The 25672-nt window shown below is 36.4% G+C and overlaps 3 protein-coding genes across 5 annotated transcripts in view; 1 reads left to right on the forward strand and 2 right to left on the reverse strand.

The window, feature by feature from the left end:
- Positions 1 to 45: 45 nt before the first annotated feature.
- On the reverse strand, positions 46 to 7048 carry MITD1 (microtubule interacting and trafficking domain containing 1). 2 transcript variants are annotated; one of them, XM_034431301.3, is made up of 7 exons: positions 6578 to 7048; positions 4046 to 4147; positions 3829 to 3965; positions 3662 to 3748; positions 2567 to 2682; positions 1652 to 1712; positions 46 to 1573 (listed from the first exon to the last, which is right to left on the reverse strand). In XM_034431301.3, the coding sequence occupies exons 1-7, from the start codon at positions 6825 to 6827 to the stop codon at positions 1478 to 1480; spliced, it is 849 nt and encodes a 282-aa protein (XP_034287192.2). In that variant the 5' UTR covers positions 6828 to 7048; the 3' UTR covers positions 46 to 1477. The 2 variants fall into 2 exon arrangements, with proteins under 2 accessions (XP_034287192.2, XP_034287193.2); XM_034431302.3 differs by lacking the exon at positions 1652 to 1712 and having other exon boundaries at positions 46 to 1613; positions 6578 to 7006.
- Positions 6911 to 12146, forward strand: MRPL30 (mitochondrial ribosomal protein L30). Of its 2 annotated transcripts, none has more exons than XM_034431305.3 (5): positions 6911 to 7046; positions 7532 to 7609; positions 8253 to 8399; positions 10543 to 10616; positions 10705 to 12146. In XM_034431305.3, exons 1-5 carry the CDS (start codon positions 7011 to 7013, stop codon positions 10841 to 10843), a joined length of 474 nt encoding a protein of 157 aa, XP_034287196.1. In that variant the 5' UTR covers positions 6911 to 7010; the 3' UTR covers positions 10844 to 12146. The 2 variants fall into 2 exon arrangements, with proteins under 2 accessions (XP_034287196.1, XP_034287197.2); XM_034431306.3 differs by lacking the exon at positions 6911 to 7046 and adding an exon at positions 7068 to 7258.
- LOC117673736 (lysozyme g-like) overlaps positions 11472 to 25672 on the reverse strand; it is a 17834-nt gene continuing 3633 nt past the window's right edge. The window contains exons 3-6 of the mRNA XM_034431297.3: positions 17676 to 17762; positions 16031 to 16227; positions 15566 to 15704; positions 11472 to 13306 (exon numbers count right to left, since the gene is read on the reverse strand). Coding sequence (XP_034287188.3) covers positions 13173 to 13306; positions 15566 to 15704; positions 16031 to 16227; positions 17676 to 17762 — 557 coding nt within the window. The 3' untranslated portion in view covers positions 11472 to 13172. The remainder of the gene's footprint in view (positions 13307 to 15565; positions 15705 to 16030; positions 16228 to 17675; positions 17763 to 25672) is intronic.

Below are 25672 nucleotides of genomic sequence, written 5' to 3' on the forward strand. Positions count from 1 at the left end.
CATCATTCTAGTAAGAACAGAAGATCTGTATTGGGGTGAAAAGTACATTTTTAAAAACAAGCCTTTATTCCAAAATTTTTATATTCTTACTTTTGATTAATCCACATTTGTTGACAAACTAAAAACTAAAAGGTATACATATTATAACTTTAATAATACAATATTATTAAAAAACCTGTACCCAGTAACATTCAAAAGGACAAGATTTCAAGTAATGAAATTGTTTACAATTTCCATGACATACTGGATCAGATGTTTAGATTCAATCTTTTTATTTGATTCCAAAGTATCAATATCACTTAATAATTTTATTGGAGTAAAAACGGGTAGATTCTGACGAGAGACAAAAAACTAATTACAAGAACGGGCATGTTACAAAACAGGTTTTAGGAATGGCACATCAAGACAAGAAAGGTACTTTAAAGAACCCATAGATGAAATATGAGCTGTAAATTGCAAGCATGTACAATATTTTCAAAGTTCAGAAGATGTGGTTCACTATTAAGCTCTCAGCAAATACATAGCTCAGCTGGCTGGCCATGGCATAATTTTCTTCCATGATGACTGAACATATGTGTGTGGTAGTGGCATGGTTTTTGTAGGAATTTGCAAAAAAAAAAAGCAAGAAAAAAAAGCAGACGGACTCCACTGTTCAAAATACATTAGCAGGCTATATGACCCAAGTGATAGCTATGTAACTGTCCAAAAATCCTCTCCATTCAGCACCCTCTAATGTTCAATGAATTTGGCAGGCAGCTTTTTTTCCTATATACAATAGCTTCATATAACTCGAAGAGATTGTAGGCAGCTCTATTTTTAGACTGCTAAATTGAAAAGTTCGTGGCTTATGACAGCAATTGACTGGAATTGCTATTGCTAAGTGATACAGTCATAAAGTGGGATGTCAGTTTTGCTGATTGCATTAAATGATCATTAAATAAGCAGCTCACATGACCACAACTTCCAGCCAGCTTTCCCACTGACTTTGTTTATGGGAAGTTGGCAGGGAACATTGAAAATCACAATCACATGACCACAGTCCCAGAGACAACATAATCCCAAGCAGGGCATCAAGTAAGTACACAAATGGCAGTCATGACTTTGAGGACACTGCAACAGCTAAACTATGAGGAAACCATTTGTTCAGTGCTGTTGTCACTTTGAATGAACCTATATCTATACCTAGGTTTATTTCAGCTATTTGTTTGAAGTAGTGACTCCAGTCATTGCATTTTTAAAATATATTCAGTAGTTTGTTTTAATTTAATTATTCTTCCAATATTTTTATCCGATGTTAATTAAGGTAAGAATACTGATTTTCCTTTAAGCATAATTTAACTATTGAAGCCTCTTTTAAGGATATCTTGAGATAAACATATCTTTTTGCTTAAACAACAATTTATTTTATAAAACAGCACATTAAATATACATCTTGACAACGATTTTACCTAGAAAACAGGAGTGGTTTCAGAAGGAATCATGTCTTCTTTGTGTAGTTATTGTGAAAGATGTCCACAGTAGTTTCGTGACAAGGTCTCAAATCAAAATCACAATATCCAAGGCAAAAACGACCCTATAAAAAGTTTTTTTTCTTAGCAAAAAATTCAGGAACTCTGTTAAAAAAAAAGAAAACAAAAACAAAATCTCTTACCTGTGGTTTTTTAAAATAATCAAGGCCTCTTCCGATTTTAAATATCCATCCATTGTTGAATCTTTTAAATGTAAGAATATAGAAACATAATATTCAAAAATATTAAAATGGCAAAAGTATGTTTGCAGATAATTCAGGAAAAATATGTTTATTTAAAAGATATCTTAATTGCTTTTAAAATTAATAAGACAGTAGATTTCAGTTTGGAAATCTGGCCTGTCCTAGGCACAGATATTTTTCACACAGGCACATAAATATATATTGAGAGAGAAAGGTATTTTTTCACATGAATATTGATTGCCAAATACTATTAAAGCAGCATCCTGATAACTGTCACTTTCAATCTCTTGTTTTGATAGATCGGAAAACCTTTAAGAATCATGTATTAAACACACACCCACAACCACAAATTTGTTAATAAAGGGCAGACAAACATTTTAAATCTATAAACCTATTTGGAATTTTGTGAGCATGTCATGGGTACTCTCACAGAATTACTGCCCATGAAAAGCTTCTCCTACCTTTACAAAATAAATGGTTAGGGCCAACAGATGAGGACTGCAAAACTCTGCCCAGTCAGTAGATGGCAGCAAAAAGATACAGTACTCTATTTACAGTTCAAATCCTATTATGTACAGTTTTTTAACTGTCAATTCCCAGGATGCCCCAGTATTTCAAAATGGGTTGGTGTATTCTTGTAAGTAAAGCTGAAGTTAAGGATTCATGCTTTGTTTTTAAGCTCATTATGTTTTGTTTAGATTCTTTCAATTAACAATAAGAAATGGTGGAAATGTTTCTGAATAACCTGATACCTAGACATTTACTGTCTCTCCATATTTTAGAAAGCACAATATTAACCAAAATTTAGTACATTATATTTTTATTTACTATACAGTAATTTTACATATCACCAACCTAATCTCTCGATCATGTATTGAAGAAGAGTACGATATATCCAGTGTAATGCCGAAATCCCTTAGAGACTGTTGTATTTCTTCTAAGGAACCCATCTGTTGACTCTTTCCATGACCCTGTAAAGACATTTTATAATTTAAACTTGAATAGACAATTGAAACCTTGTCAATTAAGAGTTCTCTGAAAAACATTACTATTTTTAATTACATTAATGTGGGCCACCTTAACATTATGTTTTCAACCAAAACTTACAAATTACCGTATCTAATGAAGAGAAACCTGTAGCAATTATTTTTCTGGGTAAATGATAGATGACTTGTAAGAAAACCCTGATTCCATGACACAGAAGCCATACATAAAAACGTAGAAACTGTAGGCCTCAGGGGCTGGTGGAAAAGTCAGAGGAAGATTTCCCCTCTGTGATTCCTGACATCTCCTACAATATAATACAGATTTTCAGAATAAATTCGTAATTTGTAAAGCACTAATACAATAGAAAGGGTAGCAAAACCGTATCTCAGAGGTAGGGCATAAACTTGTATGCAAAAAGTACTTAGTAAAATTCTTGACATTTCCTCTAGATATTGGAAAGAAACTTTGAGGAACTGCTACAAGAAACATATAAAATACTGAGTCCAAAACAGTAATTTGATTCAATATCTTCCATTTTCTTCTAATTATCAATTTAAAATTGATACTATCTTACTGTAAAAAATACCTGCATTTAGCTATTTTTTAAACTATTCTTCTCCCAAAGCAAAACTAACTCCATTAATACAAGAAGTATTTAATTATAATGCAAGTGATAGCAATCTTTTTCACAAAGATAGCAATCTTTTTCACTTTTTCACAAAATCACAAAATGATTTTTCGATCAATTACTTTTCTGACCCAAAATGTGATAGAAATAGATTATTCACAGAATAAAAATTCTTTTCTGTATTCTAATCATAGTGATTGCAATAATACTTCCATTCAGCAAATGTATTTACTCTTAAGAGGACATTCATGCAATCCTAAATAATTTAAGTAATTCTTATTAAATTTTGTAATATTTTGTAATTTTGTAATATGATTGCAGTCATAAATACTTACTTCTTCATGAGATGTAAGAAGGTGTATAGTTTTCATTCTGCATGGTCCTTTAACGAGCATTTCACAGAATCTTAAGAAGTTGTACAACTATAGAAAATTAAACAAGATTAATTTTAGAGATGGAAAAGGGCAAAATGTCTTGATTAAATGTAGCACCGCTATCTCACCTGATGGGTTTGGTGAATGTAAGGATCCTCAACCCAAACCTCTGTAACAGTTTCATTTAGATACTCTTGGAACAATTTTTCATAGCTGAATCCTTTGCTATTCTCTTCGATTTTTATTTGTTTGTGGCATTTCCCATCTAAGCACAAGAACAAAGTTTCACTAAGCATCATTACAGTTATGGCTGAATTAAAAAGATCTTCCATTATAACTTCGTACCTTCTTTTTCCTTCATAACATATTTTTTAATTTCTTCCGCTCTGTTCATGTAACTTGATATTTTGTTTCTGTAGTAAGCCTTTTTCTTCTCATCTTTTGTAGCTGCAAACAGAAGATATGAAAGAAATGGAAAAAGGATACCTGTACTTTCAATTGCCCACCCATTTTTTCAGGGCAGTTGAAAGTACAGGTAGTCCTCGACTTACGACCACAATAGGGACCAAAATTTCCATTGTAAGTCATTGTAGTTGTAAGTTGAGTGGGATATGATTCTACAACAAATCTCAAGCAAATCTAGCTTCAATGCCTTTTGCCATTGGCAAAAAAAGTTGCAAATTGCGATAACGTGACCAACAGGAAGCTGCAACTGCAAGCTGGTTGCCAAGTACCTGATTTGCAATATGATAGTCACCACAAGTGGAAGTACAGGTCGTAAGTCACTTTTTCTAAGGCCACTGAAACTTTACAGGGGTCGTCCACATATGACCATTCATTTAAAAGTTGTTAAATGAATGGTCATAAGTAAGAGATACAAATATGTGTTTTGAGATCTTATTAAGAAAATAATGTGATTAGTATATTTCCTAAAAATGAAGCTTTTTCCTTCAGTGGGATGTATGTTCTCAGAAGAAATCTTTCTGACATTGAATTTTGGCTTCTCGGAGTTGTACCATACAGCCATCCACAAAGCAGCTTGCTTTGCTCCCCTAACCCAAACTCTGCAGTGTCCCACAGTGTTGTGGAACACTGCAGAGCTCATCTTAAGAAAGGATACCATGCCATTCCATTTCTGGGCTATGACGTATGACTGCAGAAGCAGTCTCTAATTTTCCAAGAGGCTGCATTGAATTGCAGCTACTCAGAAAATGGCAGCTGGTTCTGGAATTGCACCACACAGCCCAGTAATGGAACAGCTCGCTTTACTCCCCTAACTTGAGCTATGGACCTCTTTGAAAGGTAAGTACGGGATGGCTGACACTAAATGAGGAGGGTGTGGGCCCTAGTGGTATGGGAAGCAGGCTCAAGGCCTGCAGGGACTCTGAAGGTTAGAAAGTGGAGCATGGGATACCTCAGGGAGATGGGGAGGCTTTGGGAGACCCAGGGCAAGTCTTGCACTAGGCCACCCCTGGACCTCTGAAGCACCCTATGCCTCATTTAACGACCACATTGGGAAGAATAAGGATGAAAGATTCCATGGGAACGTAATGCAAATTTTCTAAGATCTTACATGAGAAGAGGGAAGGGAAATCGTAGATGAAGATAATAGCTGTAGTAGCCAAATAACACATGGCATTTTCAACGCAATACAGGTAGTCCTTTGCTTAATGTCCAATTCTTCAGCAACTGTTTGAAGTTACGATAGCACTGAATGAGGGGGATCTATGACAGGTCAATGGAATTGCAGTCATTGTAGCATCCCCATGGTCTTATGATCGCAATTCAGACACTTGGTAATCAGCTTACAATTACAATGTCACAGCATCCCACAGCCACACGATCAGCATTTGAGACCCTCACTGCTGGCTTCCAACAAGCAGTCAGTGAGGAAACAGGCATAGACTTGCAAATGGCAATTGCATGGCCTTAGGATGCTGAGACCATACGGGTTTGTCTAATGACATTAGGTGGAAGTGCTGGAATTTCTATCACAGATAAGCCCAATTACATGATGGTGTTCTTTACAATGATGTTACCTAGCAACAGTTCCCGATCTCAATTACCATTGGTAGTTTTCTTCCAGGAAAGGATGCAATTGGTTTATCCTCCATGGTTGACAGAATTTTGTAGCTATTATCTCAGTCTGAGAAAACAGAAAATCAAAATCTAGAAGTATAGAAAAGCTTTCCATCTCTGAAACTTGTTTCCTTAACATTCATTCAGTTTGAAACATTCCCCAATGGTTTCATGTAGTTATTAAAATTCATTGAACCCAGAATGTGGACCTAAAGAACACCATACAGTAATTTCTGCTTAAAAATTATACCAACTGAATTTATTTGAATTAATGATTATGCTTCAGGCTATTTCCCATTATATTTTACAAAATTTACAACTATGGGAGCAGACATATCCAAGACTCGGGCATATCAAAATAACACAGAATATTTCTAATGAAACCCGAATCAGGAAAGAGAACAATCCCAGCACAAGCATATTATAAATTTACAATCCAAATGAGTTAAACAGGGTGCAGGGAGTGGACCATCTACCTAATTAGAGGTTCCTAAACAAATACAGGGCAACAAATATTTTGATCAAGCCCAGCTCTATAGGTGGTGAAAGTACACTTTTTGCATTAAATCCTGCAAACTTTTAAATACTAAGCAAAGTGAACAGATCAAATGCAGGTCTTCTCCATTCAGTGATAAAGATCCCTTACAATTAGAATTTCCGCGTCCATATGCAATCCATCTCTGGCTATGCACAAGGCAAGCAAAATTCTTTTTTTCCGATTTATTGAGATCGGCGAAATGTGGCACCGCACAAGCCAGTTCACCTCCTAGTTCAGGGGTGGGAAGACGAAACTCTCACCTTTCAGCACACTAAGGAGCAGATCGATCCCTTCCTGGTAGCAAATCAGCGACTCCTGAAAACGCGAAGCCGAATCCAGTTCCACCGCCCGCTTCAGCACGGCCACCGCCGAGTCCTCCATGTCAATCGACGCCCTGCACGAGTCGCGACACTTTCCTCTGCGGAGGGCCGGGATCTCCTCCGACGCCGTAGCCGCAAATGCAACGGCCCGTGCCCAACGCGGCAAATCTGCAAAAACAAAGGTGGCCATCCGTGCCGCCCAGCAAAATTAGAAAAGGGGCGTCTTTTTCTGCTCACGTGATTTCAAAGAACCGGAAAGTGAAAGCTTAGAAAGACCCAAAGCTCAGTCGGCGTCCCTTCTGTGGCTCCGGAGGAGGAGACTTTACACGTGATTGGTGTCTTTCATCGCGAGAAGGAGAATCGGCGGTGTAAAATGGCAGCCTGGAGGTGTTCCGTATCCGCTTGGCAGGTGAGAAGCCTGGAAATGATTAAAATATTTCTGTAAACTTCAGATAGTTGTGTTATTAGGAAGAGGATTGCAGAAGTTGCAGAAATCCCTTTATGCTGCGGAACATCATTGCTGGAGCTGAATAAAGCATAGCCGTAGTTCTTAAATGTGTTTTTAATTAAAAACCCCGATTCTGGGGGAAATGGATGCCTTGGAGACTAGCAAGCGCTCGTGTACTTTTTACTTTGTAAACTATTTATACTTTCCAATTTAACTGATTTAAATGTACGTGAATGTCTGGTATATGATGTGGTTCCTTGTGAACCTCTGATGCTTTTGGTTTTCCAGGAATATAAAATGATAGCTTCTTAATACCGTAGCGTCAATATATGTGCACGTGAATTTTGTCATTAATGATTTATTTGAAACATTGATATGTTTGACTGTGTTTATGTATTAAGCTCTGAAGTATTACATTGTTTTCTCCTTTGTTTCTTACGCTGCAGAATCTGACAAAAAGCGAACCAATCCTTTGGAGAATATGGATTAGGCAGAAATTTACAAGGTCTCGAATTCCAGAATCAGTAAGCCTTGGGTTAAAAAAATAAACATTACAGTTACAAATTAAAATGAAACTACAAATGAAAATGGTCAAAATGTGTTCTTTACCACATAAAATCTGTTGTGAAAATATGATTTTACCTTTGTGTTTTTAAAATTGAATTATGTAGGTCTGAACTAGTCAGAGTTTAACTTGCCTTTGTTTCTGATGTACCTTCCTGGCTACAGAATCCATACTTAAGCCGTTATTTTATTTCACCTAGTTTCTTGCTAATTAATACACCCTCTTTGTAGCTTTCTTGTCTGTAGAGGTAACTGGTAGAGTATTTTTTAAAAATGACTTGCTCTATCTTAATCCCAAATTTGACCCTTGTAGTCTCTTCAACCACATGTAACCCAATTTATTAGCCAGTAACAATGCCAGCAAATAATAAATTGTGATAAAAAAGGAGGAAAACCCGTAGTTTAAACATGGAAAGCTAAATACAACTTTAAAATGTGTCTTTGATATCTGGGATAAAATGAGGGGAATAGCTAGAGGGTAATATGTTTAAGAATGTTTATTTGGGCATCTTTGTGCCATGATTAATGTGAAGATGAACCCTGGAAATAATAACTGATTTTACTTATTGGATTGGTTAATAATGAGAGTTTAATTTCTTTTAGGTATTTCAACCACAACCTGGTGATCATGAAAAATATGGTGGTAATCCAGAAGAGCCTCATAAACTACATCTTATCACGAGGATCAGAAGTGGAAGACGGCGTCCTTATTGGGAGAAAGAATTGCTTGAAGAGCTTGGATTAACAAAAGTATGTAACTAATATATAGCATTCAGAGATTTTTTTCCCCACCTCTAATATTCCTCCATAAATTTCAGTCATACGAATTTATTCAGAAGTTGTGCTTGTGGAGTTAATTTGGACAAAATGATTGTCTATGCCTAGATTTTGAGATATTTGCCCACATGCTAAAATAATTTGTAGCTAGAACAGCTCCATGTCACAAGTTATAATACTGACTTAAAGATTAGAGTTCATTTTCATTGTAAGGCAGAAGGTTGGTATCAAAAGAAAAAGCGAATCTTGATTTGCAATTGCCTATTGATTCCAAATAGCCACAGTGTTTATTTGGCAATAGCATGGAAATAATCTGCTTCTAATTCTCCCCGCCCCCCCCCCTTTTTTTTCTTTCCAGTGTAGCCTTTAGTTCTGCTAACTTCTTGTAGCTTTGATAAAAGAGAATATTTGTAGCTCAGGGATGAACTGTGGGGTCCTTGATGTTTTCTGAGCTTGGTTGCTTTCCTGCAGATGCTTCATTACCAAACTAGGTAACATCATCAGTTCTATACAATCCTTATAGTTTCCCCTAAATCCAACCTTGCATAACTTCCAGGCCCTGATTATACATTAGCACCCACTGAACTCAACATTAGCTACTTGTAAGTAAACTCTTATTTTGAGCTGTTTAAGGCAAGTTTTGTCATCAGGCTGGGTGATTTTCACCCCATGTAGCAGTTTGGAAAGAACAGTAAATTTTACCAAAGTTAGATCCATTTGTAAATAGCTGGTTGGTTGGTTATTAGTTGGGGATAATTGTATCTTGCCAATCACAACATTCTGTCCTTACCAGATGGTTGCTGTGAGGATTTCCTCCTATCTTAGGTTTTAAGATGTCCTTGCACAACCATTTCAGATCTTTACTTTTGCTTTCATGGAAGCATTTTGATGTCAGTGTTAGAATTGGCAATATCTTCAGGGTCTTGCCATTTTAAAATGCAGTAATGGCGTCTCAGAAATGTATTTTTTTAAACTATGCTATGAAGGCAGTCTCCCTGAGTTAAAAAGTTGCTGCTCTTATGTGTCTGTCTGGTTACTGAATTAAGTGTAACATACAACTAAGTAGAATTGAAGTGCTTTTGTTCTTGAAGGATTATAACAAATGAGGAAGAGAGTGAACAAAATGTGTTCTATATAAGTGATTTCTGAAAAGAAGTTTTATATCTATGTCACAATGATTACAAATGACAGGCATAACACAGAGTTTCATTCCTCCTTTATCTTTAGGAGACTGGTCACAACACAATTGAAGCAAAGAGTTGTGTGACATACAGATTTAATAATAAATAAGACCAAATCTGTGGTGGCATTCATTTTTTTGGCATTATCTTATATTAAAGAGAAGAAAAGAAAAAATTAAGTTCTTACTTACAGGCTTACTTTTCTCTTCATGGAATGTGTATTATAAATGAAAAATTCTCTAGCATATAAAATAGTTAAGGAATGGATTGTAAGAATCAGGACAGTATTTTGCTTCTGAGGACTACATGAGATTAGGAGCAGTCACCTGGGGGTTGCACAGCAGCAGACAGGTGATGAGACCTGACACAGCAGCTAATATCAGACCTCTTAACAATTCCCCTCTTTACATGTTGTTCTCCACTGCTGAATCAGTATAGAAATCAAGAATACTTAAGGAGTCTGCATCTTTAAGCAATTATATTTATGGTTAAGTCCATGAATGCTTTAACAAATGTTAGCTTTACAGGTAGTTCTTGTTTAATGACTGCCTTGTGTAATAATGATCATTCAAATTATGTTGCTGATAAAAAAATAACTTTATAACCAGTCTTTGCATTTACAACCATTGCAGGTCTGCAAAGCAAAGCTGAAGTAAGATCATAATCACAATCACAGTCTTGGTTAGCAACCACTTGCCTTAGTTGTTGATCCCAATTATGGCCTCTAAAGGAAAACTACTTTTAATAGCAAACTGTAACAAATCAATTTAAGGGATTATAAAAAATTGTTTTATTGTTACTGAATATATAGTGTCTGCAGTGATTTAATATTTATTAAAATCTAATCAAACTTTGTTACTATAGCTGTTCTCATAAATTCACTTCTGTGATGCATTGGAAACTGAATTGTCTGACCAGCTTTATATCACCTACAGAGATTTGATCCAGTGGTGCTTAAAAACATCCCTTCTGTGAATGCAAAACTGAAAGTCATTAAACACCTAATAAGGTTGGTAATTCTTCTCATCAGCAATATTTTGAAATTGCTTTTGTGTAAAAACACTAATAGATTGGTTTTCCCCTCTCTTTTTGACTAGAATAAAACCATTAAAATTGCCTTATGGAATTCCAACTGAAGATGAAATACCTGATACCTATCTTAACAAGGTCACAGGTGAACTGATAGTTTGTCGCCATCTAAAAGAAGTGGAAAAGAACACATCTGATTCTTCATAATTATGTATTAATATTTTATATAATAAATGTATTAAGTTGAGAATTGTATTGAATTGTACAAATTGAATTTTGTAACTGACCTTCAGGAGGTAGCCTGCAACCAGATTTGCTCCTACTGGAATTTTTCAGACAGATGTATTTCTATATCTTGTTTCATTCAGCAATTGACTTGAAAGTATTTATATCTGTTTTTTCCCCCTTTCATTTGGGGAAGCTTTCCATTTTCAGACAGAAGTCTTGTGAATATGTATATGGATGATGTTCTTGTACCCCGGCATGTACCAAATTTTACTTATCCCATTTTTGGTTGGTAAACATTTCAGCTGAACTGTTTTGTTTGGAAAATCTTATGTTTAAAGATATCTGATTCTTCTGACATTCATTTCACCTTTTTTATTAACTTAATTTTGTATACTTTTTTTGTTTTATGGGAAATATGAATGTGATTGCTTCCTGGACAATTTATATACTGTTTCTCTGCCAGGAAATCCATATTTAACAGCTTTTAAAGTATTAAAATTAAAGCATGAATGAAGGTCTGTTTAGAAGCTGATTGCACATATTTTCAGGTCTACACTTTCTTTTTTTTTTCACAGTACATACCCAGTGAAGTAGTCCAGGAATAGAATAGAATAGAATTCTTTTTTATTGGCCAAGTGTGATTGGACACACAAGGAATTTGTCTTTGGTGCATATGCTGTCAGTATACATAAGGAGAATAAAATACATTCATCAAGAATAAAAAGATACAACACTTAATGATAGTCAAGGTTACTAATAAGCTATCAAATCATACTAGTAAACAAATAAAACAATATAAATTGAAAGATACAAGCAATATGGTTATAGTCATAAGTGGGAAGAGATAGATACTAGGAAAGAAGAGAAGAATAATAGTAATACAGTCTTAATAAATTGTCAGTGTTGTGGGAATTAGTTGTTAAGCAGAGTGATGGCATTCAGGAAAAAACTGTCTTTGTGTCTAGTTCTGGTGTGCAGTGCCCTATAGTGTCATTTTGAGGGCAGAGGTTGAAACAATTTATGTCCAGGATGTGAGGCGTCTTTAAATATTTGTAGAAATAATGTAGCACATTTCTAATTCATTACTCAAATTTTAAGTCTCTTATCAGATCTAGTGTATTACATTGAATTAATTGTTTATCCCCTCGTGTTAGTTCTATGAATCAGTAATGATTGACTGATTGATTGATCACATCAGGGAAAATTGTTATGTGTTGAATATACATTTATCCAGTCTATGTAGATAATGGAAATTGCCCATTACTAAAACATTTTCTTTGGATCTATGACCGATTCTTTTTTCCAACCCATGATGATCTGAGCAATTCTCTTCAACAGGCTAACAGTATGTTTGTGATGCTAACTTACTTTCAGGAACTTTCATTATATTTCCAGTGTAATGTTATGAGCTCACGGAATTCAGGCCAGTTTGTAGATGCAATTTATTTGGACTGCAAAAGGGGGAGCAACATTAGATAAGTTGCAGCTAGCTTATAGCTGTCTGTGTTAAATTGATTTGAAATATTACAGATAGTGACTCCATGGAGAAGTCCATTTTGACTGTCTCCCAAAAGCAGTATTCCCCCCAGATTTCTGTTTGTTTATTTATTTATTTATTTATTATATTTCTATACCGCCTTTCTCCAGTAGGACTGAAGGCGGTGTACAGTCAAGAAAAATATAGACACACAAACATCATAAAATTACTAATTAAAATTATTACTTAGTTTGGTCAATTGAATAAAACCCAGAATTAGATAACATTTTAAAAAAAAATCATTCACATGTTAATGCCTGGACCTTTCAGATTTCCCAGTTTGGCTTGGAGCCTGTGGGAATATAAATTCCTATGCACAAGTAGGCCTCTATAGATGACATAAATGTTTTTCTTTGCAGCCTTGGCTTATTCCATTGATTGTCACATTCTTTTGCACATTCATTGTGCAGTTTTACCCTGTTCTAAGTCAGTAATTGAAAATATTTTCACATCTTTCCCCAGCTCACCACTAAGGATGACTTACATTAGATGCTGCAGTGTAGATAGGTCCTGTTGATTTTCTTCCACAGACTAAAGTTAAAAGGATATAATAGTGTGGTTGAACAAAGAGTGGGGAGAAAGGAAGTTCCATAATAGTAATACAAGCTTGCTTGCATGAAATGTGATTGCGACCATAAAATAGCAATATAGCTTTATTTTCTGCAGAAATTGGCAAAAGTTTATTTTTGTAGAATTCAGCAAATAGATCTTGCTAATGTTACATACAAAATTTGGGTAAGACTGAAATGATAGCATCTTTGTTCTAGATTTTTAATATCCATTTGTTTTGTAAAACTTGGCTCTTGCAACAACATCATTGGCATAGTCATTCTTCGTAGTGCCTATATCCATTCGCTCATAGCTTTGGACATTTTTAGGTCCTGCATTGTAGGCTGAAATTCCACCTATCATTTAAACAGTGAATGAACAAATCAAAGTTACATTAAGTACATAATGTAGCCATTCCTCAAATGCTAAAACAAATCATAAACTGAATCTAGATTGGATTAACCATGCTCCTGATACAAAATAAGTTAAATAGCTGATTAGAGGTAAAGCATGATATTCAGAACAAAAGATATTTTTTTCTTTCTACTTAGTAGAAGTAAATAAAAGTTTTGGAATAATTTTGCCTGCAATAACCTACAAATGTGCCTTTGAAGGGCTTGTTTCAAATTATATATTCATAAGATTACCACTTAACATTTTTTTTAAAGGATGCTTCTAAGAATGCATAATTTCTATTTGTATCAGAAAGTTGAGCAGAAGTTTTGTTTAACTATACTACCATAGAAGAGAGAAAATATATTTTGTAATTCATGTATCATGAAGCATAACATTTCTAGTATTTTTCTGTATACAGGTAGTCCTTGACTTACGACTATTCATTCAGGGACCATTCAAAACGAAAGAACATATAACCTGTACTTGAAGTTACAGTTGCCGTAGTGCTCCTATAGTCATGTGATGAAACTCCAGATGTTTGGCAATCCACCTGCCCTGACAACTGACTGCTGGGAAACTGCAACTGGCCCCACCTGCCTGTATTTCCCCCCATCCCGCCCTGCTATATCCCTTGGACTTTCCTCCCGTTTGGATCGCCATAGGCCTTGGAGTCACTTCCCACCTGGCTGGGTCCCACAGGTCTTGGTCCACCCCACTGGGATCTCATAAGCCTTGGCTCTGCTTCCTGCCTCGCTGGTTACCCCCAGACCTTGGGCTTGCTTCCCATCTTGCTAGGTCCACAGTCTTGGATCTCCTTCCCATCCTGACATGTCTTGCTCCAGTTACCTCTTCCAAATATCACTTTTCTGAAAGAGTGCCCAGTGATGTGGAGCTTTCCTAAATACACCACCTTGCACCATTCTGGAATTAGGTGTCATTCTGGTAGCAGGGGCATTCTCATGATCTCTCAGAAGAGCAGGATTTGGAAAATCGTATCCTTCTGAGAAATTGTGCGAATGGCACTCACTTACCAAATGATGCAAGGTAGGTCCTCTATAGGAAGCTCTGAACCCATAAGCTGGGCACTCTGTTGGAAAGGTGATCTTCAGAATACGTAAGTGATGCAAAATGTGAAGGGGTGGCGAGGAGGCCCAAGGATGTGGGACCCAGCAGGGCAGGAAGCGGATCCAAGTCTTGTGATACTGGCGGGCAGGAAGCAGGCCCGAGGTCTGGGTAAGAAGCCGTGCAAGGTGTACCTTGGGTGGGGAAGGTCTGGTGCAAACCCTGTATGAGCTGGGAAGGTGCTGCAGTGCAGGCGTGGGCTTGAGGCAGGCTTCTAAAGGTATCCCACCTCCTGAGACACCCAACACTTTGCTTAATGACCCATACAGTCATCTAAGGAGGAGCCAAGATTGCAGTGGTTGGGCAAGGCAATCAAAAGGGCATTTTGCTTGACTTCAACAACTTACAGTTAATACTGGGCTTAATTACGGTTGTAAATTGAGGATTATCTGTAACCTGGTTTCTAATCTGAATGATGTGGAAAAATATTCTTGTCTATCTTCAATATGACAACATCTGATCTGTAGTTATCTACTTTTCCAGTAGACTTCCAATTACTAACTACAAATAGTCCCCAATTTACAACCATTCATTTAGTGACTGTTTGAAGTTACAGCAGCACTGAAAAAGTGAATGACCATTTTTCACACTTTTGACTGTTGAGTATTCACAATGATGTTTGGCAACTGGCATGTATTTATGACAGTTGCAGTGTCCCAGGATCTCCCTTTATGACCTGACAAGCAAAGTCAATGGGGAATCCAGATTTACTTAACAAAAATGTTTACTAACTTAACAATTGCAATGATTCATTTAACAACTGTGGCAAGAAAGGTCATAAATTGAGGCAAAACTCAATTGTCTTACTTAACAATGGAAATTTGGGCCTCAATTGTGGTTGTAGATCAATGGCCACCTGTACTAGGTGAATAATAAAAAAGGATTGGTTGGCAACAAAAACTATCATAAATGAATGCTAGAGCATATATATTTCTTTTCTAAAGATCTCATCTTTGGTTGGGAATTTTCTATTTTCTTCTTCAAACCAGAGAACCATTATCACATGGTATAAATACTGAGTCACATGGAAAAATGATATGAAGGATCTGGACATAAAACAGATTCTATATAGATTTTAGTAGAATGATGTTTCATACCTTTGAGCTGCTGTTCGTTTGTCCATGATGGAAATTTTTTTTTAATCTCCTTTATCATGTTACAGAGAATGAGAGCCCCCTGAGTAATGTGTTCCTCACTATCCCAGGTGCCAACTATTTTATGATATCTTTTATTCACCTGAAAAATGATGAAATGCCTTTATTATGTAATAATTATTGCTATGATTATGTTATGCTGGGATAGTTCAATTGCTTTTACAAGCTAATAATTAAAAAATACAGATCAGTTACCAAAAGATGTACAGTCAGAACATGGGAAAGATACTATAAAGAGGGGGCAGAGAGTGAATTTAGGGAGAAATGGGAAAACTTTCCATTATACAAGGTTGTATTTTGCTTGGGGACAATTATAATCACACCTTATAATTACTCCAGGATATCTTTGCTTTGAGTTGTTGAAGATTGGACATTGTGTGTTTCTTAATTTATAACAAAAGTTTTTACCTGCATTAATCCAAATCCATTTCCATGGTCACCCCAACCATCTTCTAGGATAGTTCCAGCATGTGATTCTCGAGATATTATACCAGCAATCACTGCTACATCAATATTTGTTTTTTCACTGACACGCTTAATCTTCATTTTATACTTCTCTAGATAGTTTAGATCTCTCCTTGCAATTATTTTTGAAGCCTCAACCCCTTGCAGAGGGAAAAAAACAAACATGAGAAATGTGCTTCTGATTTAAAATAACAGTTGGAATTAAACTAAACAGAACAGCTGTTTTTATGTTTACCCTGTTTCCCTGAAAATAAGACATCCCCTGATAATAAGCCCAATCGGGCTTTTGAGCACATGCCCTAAAATAAGTCCCCCCTGAAAATAAGCCGTCCCCGAAAATGTTTAAACACATGTGCAGCCGGTCCCCATTTCCTCTGGTTTCCTCCATGCGCCCCAAAATAAGACCTCCCCGAAAATAAGGCCAAGTGCTTATTTCAGGGTTCAAAAAAATATAAGACAGAGTCTTATTTTCGGGTAAATACGGGTAAGAATGTCATCAAATAGGAAGCCCATCTGCATAATAACGGTCAAGATGTCACATTGCTACTATTGATGGGTTTATCAGTAACTTTGTTAAAAATTGTAGTTTCTGGAAAACTAGAAAAGTACTTCATGAACATAGCCATTGCTTTCTTCAAAATTTTTTTTCAGTTTTTCAATCTAATCCACATTTCCAGCAATGTTCCATTCTAGCATCTGAATTAACTACAATGGAAGCTGTTCATTTTTGAAATTAAAGTAAATGCTGCCACCTAGGTGAGCATCAAAGAGCCTAGAACTGATGATGTTACCTAGTTGGGTAATGAAACAACCAAGCCTAGAGAGCATCAAGGACACCATGGCCAATTTAGTGTAATGGGTAAGTTAGAAACTGGAAGAGTTATAGTCCTGCCTTAATCATCAAGCCAGATGGGTGACCATGAATGAGTCACTCTTAACTTTAGAAAGAAAGCAATGGCAAACCACTTCCAAATTCTTGCCAAGAAAACTCCAGGTATTTGTGAGTTAAAAAACTTGACTTGAAGGCACACAAAAAGAGCAGCAAATATGTATTAAATTTATTGTGTAAGGTGGGAGGGGGGGAAACAGGAAGCAGGACATAGGAACCAAAATAATACATTTACACAAAGGACAACAGCCAACAAGTGAGTGGTTCTTATGGCAAAAGTAGGGATGGGGGAAAAGATATTAGAGGAAAAAAGCAAACAGAAGTAATGTTCAGAAACCATAGCAAGGACTACGGAATGGACCACAATGAAGAAGTAAAATTAAATGCCAAAGAAAAGTTCTCTCAATTCTCATTCCTAAGAGGAGACAGAAACCCTTAGTTGTTTTAAGAATATGAACCTATTGCTGTAGGGATATAATTGTGCAATTGTATAGATTGTTATAAAGCAAATCTAATCGCTATGTTTAGGCTATTTGTATAGTTGCAACAAACATCTATTTTTTTTCCAAAGAAGAAAAGAAGCAACGATATTCTATTAAGGAGCATACAGACTTAACACATTGAACAGAAAAGAGAAAGAACATTTACATTATATCAATATTAACAACATAAATATATTCAGATATAGGTTAATCTTACCCCCAAACTCCAAGCCTTCTTGTTTTCCAGTTTCAAGAGAAGCCCCAGTGGTATCCACATCCATTATGTTACCGCAATAAGAATGAGCTGTTATAGAGGCATCAAATTACTGTTTGGTCACAAAATGTATTAGGCAATCTATTGTAAAGGAATTCTATTTTGCTTGTCCTGATAAATGTCCTGATCTAAATAAGAAGTATATATAACCATATATACTATTAAAACTCTTGTGTCTATAACCTTTAACTGGGTGAAATGAGGCAAGCTAGAACAAAACTTTTTGAATCAAGGTACCTCAATTTACAGGACTTATGACCTATGACTCCCATGGAATTGAAATTTGGCAAATTTTATAAAACATGACATAAAAGTTATAAAGTATTTTATCATATAATACAAAATGTCACAAAACATTTCCTGTGATCAATTGCTGATGTTTAACTATACAGTTCAACATGAACTATTTTCAAGGCAGAAACATCTCTGAATATCTCCCTGAATTTATAAAAGCTTTTCAAGTACATTAGAAGCTCTGCCATTGTTGAAGGCATGAAGACATCTAGTAAAGAAATAACTGAAACAATGATCCAAAGTGTCACATGTTGCCTAAATTTCAACTCTAAGCATACACCAGTCACTTAGAAGAATGCTTCTGAAAAGATGTATTACTATAATGCTATCTCCGTCACTAAGTTGAACAGCAAAATAGCCCACATTATACAAGTAAATAATTGTGCTTAATAATGTTTAGAAAGGAAAATTAAAATGGACATATCTTCATTCTACTTGTTCTTCTACTATCTAGCCTAGTGGTTCCCAAACTTTTTCAATCCACTGCTCCCTTGATGCTACAAACTCATCCTCAGTGCCTCCTACCCCTATAAATAGCATTGTTCTGAATAGCGGTTTGCACGACCCACTAAGGAAGATAGTAACAGTAAAATTCAAAACTAACAATTAATCGCACATTTATTCAAAATCCAATTTAAAAATCTTTCATTAATTCAACAAAATTGTTGAACATGATCCAGTGATGGCAGGTTTTCAAAGTCTGATAGTCATTTATCAAGAACCTTAGTAACTACTAACTTAGTAAACTCAGTAAAATTTAGTAACTACTTCACTGTTCAGTAAATTCTTAATGTGATGGATGGGCTTGATGAAATGATACCAGTTTCCCAATGTCTGGTTTTAAGTCACTTAGCAGGAGTCTTAAATCACCACATTCAGTAATCTGGAGTCGATTTCTTTGCTTGGAGAGAAGTTGGATGACCACACTGAAACCACGTTCCACCAAATATGATGTTGGAAATGCAACAAGGAGCTTCTTAACCACTGTCCATTGTGCAGGATAGCGATCAGAAATTTCCTTCTGTAACCAAAACTCTTTGTACGATTTCTTAAACTTTGGCTTCAGCTAAATGTCATTTTGCAGCTCTATTAGTTGTTCCTCCACTACCCCATCTTCCTCAGTATCTGAAAATGGATTTATCACCCAATCTGGAATTTCCATCAAAAGAGGATTCTGATATCGCTCAGACGTATCTTTATGCAGCATGTCCAAATGGTCACAAAAAACTTGCAGATCATCATCTTGTATCCCACCTTTCTCTTCTAACTCGGACAAGCTGGGAAACTGGTATAGCTCGTGATGGCCTATATTGCCCTTGAATAGCTAACTTTGAAATAAACGTATAAATGACAGATTTGGCCTTAATAAGATTGACCTCATTTCCTTGCAACTGCAAATTCACTTCATTGAACTTTGCAAACAGTTCTGATAAATAAGCAATGTCATGCCTGATCTCTTTGAGTACATCACTAAAGTAATGACTGATGGCCACCTAATGTCTTCACCTCTGCAGGTTCTCAAAGATTTCTGAGACCAGTGTTGAATACTTAAATTTCAGTAGTCACCAATCCCAGTCTTAAAATGAGTTTAGAATCAGTGGGAGTCACTGATAACAACGAACTACTAGCTACTGATAATGAGTCCACTCCTGCCTTTCTTTTCCTTCTGTCTAAGTTTTCCAAGTACTTTTTCCAGGCATATGTTTTATTCCACAGTATACAAATCATTATTTTTAGGGAAAAAATTGTTCTTCCAAGCAATTTTAAAAGACACTGTCAGAATAACTCTGCTCTCAGCCCCCCTTGTGGCTCCTTGAAAAGCATCCTCCCCACATGCTCCAACACCTGAGGAGGCAGGGGTGGGCTGCAGTGTCTAGAATTAAAAGGTGGTTCGAATCCCTAGTATAGTCCTTCTGCATGAGAAGGGGGTTGCTAAATGACCTCCAAGGTCCCTTCCAACTCTTACTGATACTGGCCCTGGCTTTCCTGGTGGAATGGCAGTGGTGGCAACGGCGGCACCCGCCCCCCATGGCAGCCCACCTGGATCCTCAGCAGGTGGGGTGGCAGGCCTGGTTGGCTCATAGTAGCCACCCTGGGAAGGCCTCTGGTGACATAGGGGTCTGTGGCAAAGCTCCCATTTCTTCGAATGCCTTTTTCTGGGACGGGCTGCGGTCTGCAAGCTTCAAAAACTCTTGCCAATTTGGCTGCGTTCTTTCCCTTTCCAAACCAGCTCCAAGTAAGTGGTGCAGGCGGCGGCGCAAGAGCTGTTGAAGTTTGTGCACCATTTGCTTGGAGCCAGTGGTGGAATTCAATTTTTTTAACAACCGGTTCTGTGGGCGTGGCTTATTTGGGTGGGCATGGCTTGGTGGTCATGTGACTGGGTGGGCATGGCTTGGTCGTCATGTGACTGGGTGGGTGTGGCTAGCTGATCATGTGACCGGGTATAGGGACTAATCAGAGGGCTGAAAAAAGTCATTTCTGACCGGTCCTCGCACTTTTGACTGGTCCTAACACATATGACTATCCTCACATTTATGCCCATTGCAGCATTCTTAACAACCGTATCACTCATTTCACAACTGCAGTGCTTCATGTGATTGGGTGGCCATGGCCAGGTGGTCATGTGGCATCGCTTCTTTGCCTTAATGACAGTTTGCTGCAATGGTCATAAGTGTGAAAAACGGTCATACATCACTTTTTCCAGTGCCATTGTAACAGTTGTAAGTCAAGGATTACCTGTACAAAAATACAAAAAGCTTCTTTGCTTGCAAAAAGCTGCCCTAAATACCAATCATTAGATTAGAAATACCTGCAAACTGGAGTTACAAATCAGGGAGGGTGCCAGATACCTTGAGGAATTAAAATAGTTAAAATGCAATGATAACTATCAGCAGCCAACTCTTGCTCATAAAGTGAAACCCTTTAGCAGAGAGGTCATTTAAGCTCTCCAGAATGAAGCAAAGAAGCAAATAGAGTGTTGCAATATTTTCAGGATCAGACTCAATAATAATAATAAGAGTTAGAGGTTTAAATATATTTCTCTTTAATTATAATAGGCATTCTATATTCACTGAATAATCACAGATAGAAGCAAAGAAAATGGTGAAGGTGGCTCCTTATATATACAAAGGGTGGAGCCAAGAGTGGGAATGGTGAGTTATGAATACATTAAGAGTCAAAGAATAAGTTAACCCCTGATATCCCATATATACATTATTTACACATTAGGGAATAAGGCATTTACATCTGACAAATCCCCCTCTAAATGCCGGTTCGCTATACAACACCAATTACATTCAGATTCAGGACAATATAAGACATACAATTTGGAAGTTAAGTATTTGTGCTGTTTAGAAGGTAAAGGCTTCGTCAATATGTCAGCTAATTGTTCAGAGGTATCACAATGCACTGCTTTGATAAATCCATCTTGAGACAATTGTCTCACATGCTTAAATTTTATATCTATATGCCTGGATCTTTGTCCAATGGCATCGGATCTAGATATTTCAATGGCTGCTTTATTGTCTTCATGCATAACAAAAGGCAAAGCAGGTTTTTTCCAAACATCTGAAATTAAATCATTAAACCATACAAGGTTATTTGCAGCTTTGGATAAACAAACATATTCCGCTTCTGTGGTTGAAGTGGCTACCAGTTCTTGTTTACCAGTGTACCAGTAAACTGGACAGTCATTTAACAGAAAAATATAACCAGAAGTACTTTTTCTGCATGATATATCTCCAGCCCAATCCGCATCTGCGTAACATGTAAGTTTTGGTTCTTTATTATCACTAGGTTCTAATACTAGGCAAAAGTCTAATGTACTTTTCAGACATCTTAAAATTCTTTTGACAGCTTCCCAGTGATACATTGTTGGTTTGCTAACGTGCCTTGATAATAAATTGAGTGGTAATGCAATATCTGGCCTAGTCCAATTAGATATATAAAGAAGTGAACCTATGACTGATCTATAAAATGTATTATCCTTGAATTCAGGGGAAGATTCATCAGTATTTCTAAGGAAATCAGTTTGCATAGGAGTATCACAGGGTTTGGCATTGTTTAAATTGCATTTGTTTAGAAGTTCAATAATCTTATCTTTCTGAGTAAGTTTGAATCCCCTTCTAGTTTTGTTAATTTGTACACCAAGGTATTTGTTTACTTTACCTAGAGATTTCAACGAGAAATGTTCATTTAGCTTGTTTACAAAGATTTCTCTTCTCTCTTTGTGTTTTCCTATATATAAAATATCATCTACATAAATCAATACAAATTCAATGTAATCATCACTCTTTTTGACAAAGAAACAGTTATCAGCAGTGGTAGCGTTGAAATCCATGGTCTTAAGTACTTTTACCAAGCAATCGTACCATCTTTTGCCAGATTGCTTTAATCCGTATAAACTCTTGTTCAATAGCCAAATTTCATTTTTATTAGTGTATTGACTGTGAGGTGCTCTTACATATATTTCCTTATCTAGTTTTGCGTGTAGATACGCAGTCTGTATGTCATATTGAAATACATCAAGATTGAGTGCGGATGCTACTACTAGAGCTGTTTTAACACTCTCTGTTCTTACTGTGGGGGAGTACGTGTCAGTATAGTCCTCCGGATATTTTTGTGCATAACCTTGTGCAACCAATCTAGCTTTGTATAGGGTATTGCCTCCTTCTAGGTTCTTAATTTTATAAATCCACCTGGTACCAATAATTGTTTTATCTTTAGGTGCAATCGCAGGTGTGAATACATTTAATCCTTGCAAACTTTCCATCTCTTTTTTCATAGCTAGTTCCCATTTTTCCTTTTCTTCACGAGGGAGTTTTAATACTTCCTCATATGTATTAGGTGTTATTTGTTCACCATCCATATGCATTATGTAATCTCTGTATTTATTTGGTATTTGATTTCTGTTGTTCCTAATAGCTCTTTCAGGTTTGCTATGGTAGTCATGCAAATATCTTGCTTCCTTTTTTGTTAATGTGTCTGTCTTTATTTTGTGTTGACTATTTGTCCATGTTTTGGTTTTGTTTTTATTTTTGTTGATATTTTGATTTTCTATTGTCCCTTCCTCACGAGATTTTGTATCTTTGCATTTATTTGGAAATATTTCATTAAGATGTAATTTAGACCAGTTGGCCTGTTCGTGGAACACAGCTGTTCTGGAAACTATAAATTTGTTATTATTATCAATGAATCTGTACCCTTTGGTGCCAGTTTCATATCCCATAAATCTTAGTCTTCTGGATACGTTTTCTCCCTTTCTTCTCAACTGTTTAGGTATGTGTACGTCTGCAGTGACCCCAAATATGTGCATGTGTGCTAATTTTGGTTTCCTATTATACATCACCTCATATGGTGTCTTATTCACAATACTGGACCAGGTTCTATTTTGAGTGTAATTTGAATAATGTAAGGCTTCTGACCAAAATTGTTTGCCTAAACCAGCATCCTCTAATGTGCACCTAATCATGGTTTGTAATGTGGAATTCTTTCTCTCTACAATCCCGTTCTGGAACGCAGAAAATGGACTAGACGTGTAATGTAGCATTCCTCTATCCTTTAACCATTGGGAGAATTCTTTAGACATGAATTCACATCCCCTATCTGTCATAATTTGTTTTATTCTGATATTATGTTGTGTTTCTATGCGTTTGTAAAATTCCTTAAATTTTTGAAAGGTTTCATCCTTGTGTTTTAATGTGTAAACAAAACCATAGCGACTGTAATCGTCTACTATTGTTAGGAAGTAACGTTTTCTATAAGTGATTGATGGAGTTAATGGGCCAACTAAGTCCATGTGTACTAAGTCAAAAATTTTGTTAGTTGATCTGGTGGATTTTTTTGGCCTGGGACTAGTTTTTAGTTTAGTAGATTTACATACTGAGCATTCCAAATAATTTTCACAATTTTTTATTTTGACACCTTCTGCGTGTTCAGTCATTTTTTGTACTACAGGAAAACTTGCATGTCCTAACTTCCTATGTAAGATGTGAGCACACTCGTCATGAATTGGTTTACCTATTTTTGGTTTCTTCTCATTGTGTGTATCTGTGTGATCATGAGATATTTTACATTCATCATTGTCACTGTTACTAATATTTTCATCATCTGCCTCAATACAATCTTCCATATTTGAATCAATGTTATGTAACCATCTTTCTTTTGTTATCAGATAGGGTAGGCCTCCTTTAATCATCACAGTGCCTACATTTGTTTTATTCTTCTCTAAAGTTGCTTTTTCCTTTGAGAAAACTATATTGATGTCAGAATCTCTGCTTAGTTTTATGGCACTTAGTATGTTATGAGGTATTTCTGGTATTAACAATACCCCCTCTATTTTTCCTAGACCAGGCAAGGTCACATTCCCTCTGCCTAATACTTGAACTTTTTCTTGATTAGCTACCTTTATTACAAACTTATCTTCTGTAAATGAAGACAATATATTTTTGTTATTAGTGGTGTGATTAGTTGCCCCAGAGTCAATAAGCCAATTATTGTTCTCATTTTGTTGCGTTTTAGTGCTGTCTTGTTTATTTAGTCCATTCAGTGAACCAGATTTTCTCTCTTTTGAATTTTCTCTGCCCCCTCTACTTTCTCTGTAATTTGGTGGGCTTCTATATTTATGTCTATCTGTGGAAGACTGTCTATAATTGTATTTATTCCTATATTCTGACCTATGTCTTTCCTTTGAAATTTTGGGACAATCTCTTCTATTGTGTTCCCTGGACCCACAATTGTGGCATTTAAAAGTTTCATTATATTTTTCTTGGAAAGCTACCTTCCTAAAAGATTTGTGTTCTGTGTGATTGCTATAACGATTTTTTCTTGAATTGTCTTCTGCTATCAATTTGTTAGACAGACTTTCTATTGATAAATATCCTAGATTGATGGTGTCTAAGTGTGACATAAAACTATCCCATGATGAATCAAGTGAGTTGATAATAACACTTTTCATTGTTTGATCTGAAATCACTTCCCCCCTCAAATGCAGCTCAGCTCTTATTTTGTTTAAAGATATTAAATGCTCACTTATGGAAACCCCTGGTTTTACTCTGGAAGAAAAGAAGTCCTTAGACATTCTTGTGGTGGTAGCTACACTATCGCTGTGAAACAAATTAAACATGCATTGAATTATTTCTGAAACAGTTAGATTTGGTTTGATGCTATGATACATTGCAGGAGACACGCTAGATATTATTAAGAAAAATGCCTTATGGTGTAAACAATCTATTTTTAAAGTCCAAGGTCTTCTTGGGGGACTAGTGATAAAAAATAGTAAATTTTCTTTCATAAAGACAACCTGGAGCTGTTGATACCATTCTTGCAAATTAATGCCATCAACCCTAAGTTTTGGGAAGTCACTGGGTAAGTTTCCCACATTATTTTGTCCATTACTTACAACCTGAGGTAGTCCGTGGTCTCGCAAGTGTAGGAAATTGCAAAACGGCATGGGGATGCTCGCAACGAGTCTGCGCGGTTCTCTGGCCAGTTCAAGTCTTTCCGGACCGTCTACGTAGTTTCGCACATGCGCGTTGTTCATTTCTTCTTTGGCGTCGTCGTGGAAGGTTCTCTCCATTGTAGCTCGCTCGCTCCGCTCCTCTTCAGACGAGTCGGTCTCTGGCTCGGTCTTAGGAGTTCTGATGGCG

The sequence above is a fragment of the Pantherophis guttatus genome, chromosome 5, assembly GCF_059756535.1.
Source record: "Pantherophis guttatus breed Tessera chromosome 5, ASM5975653v1, whole genome shotgun sequence".
NCBI lineage: Eukaryota > Metazoa > Chordata > Lepidosauria > Squamata > Colubridae > Pantherophis > Pantherophis guttatus.

What these genes read in the sequence shown, in the direction of transcription:
- MITD1 (XM_034431301.3), bottom strand. Translation starts at nt 6,827, where the DNA reads ATGGCCACCTTTGTTTTTGCAGATTTGCCGCGTTGGGCACGGGCCGTT. An exon ending in TGTTATGAAGGAAAAAGAAG is followed by an intron (nt 3,966 to 4,045) that starts GTACGAAGTTAT and finishes TCTTGTGCTTAG; the next exon opens with ATGGGAAATGCCACAAACAA. An exon ending in ATTATTTTAAAAAACCACAG is followed by an intron (nt 1,574 to 1,651) that starts GTAAGAGATTTT and finishes AACTTTTTATAG; the next exon opens with GGTCGTTTTTGCCTTGGATA.
- MRPL30 (XM_034431305.3), top strand. Translation starts at nt 7,011, where the DNA reads ATGGCAGCCTGGAGGTGTTCCGTATCCGCTTGGCAG. An exon ending in GTTCCGTATCCGCTTGGCAG is followed by an intron (nt 7,047 to 7,531) that starts GTGAGAAGCCTG and finishes CTTACGCTGCAG; the next exon opens with AATCTGACAAAAAGCGAACC. An exon ending in GGTCTCGAATTCCAGAATCA is followed by an intron (nt 7,610 to 8,252) that starts GTAAGCCTTGGG and finishes AATTTCTTTTAG; the next exon opens with GTATTTCAACCACAACCTGG.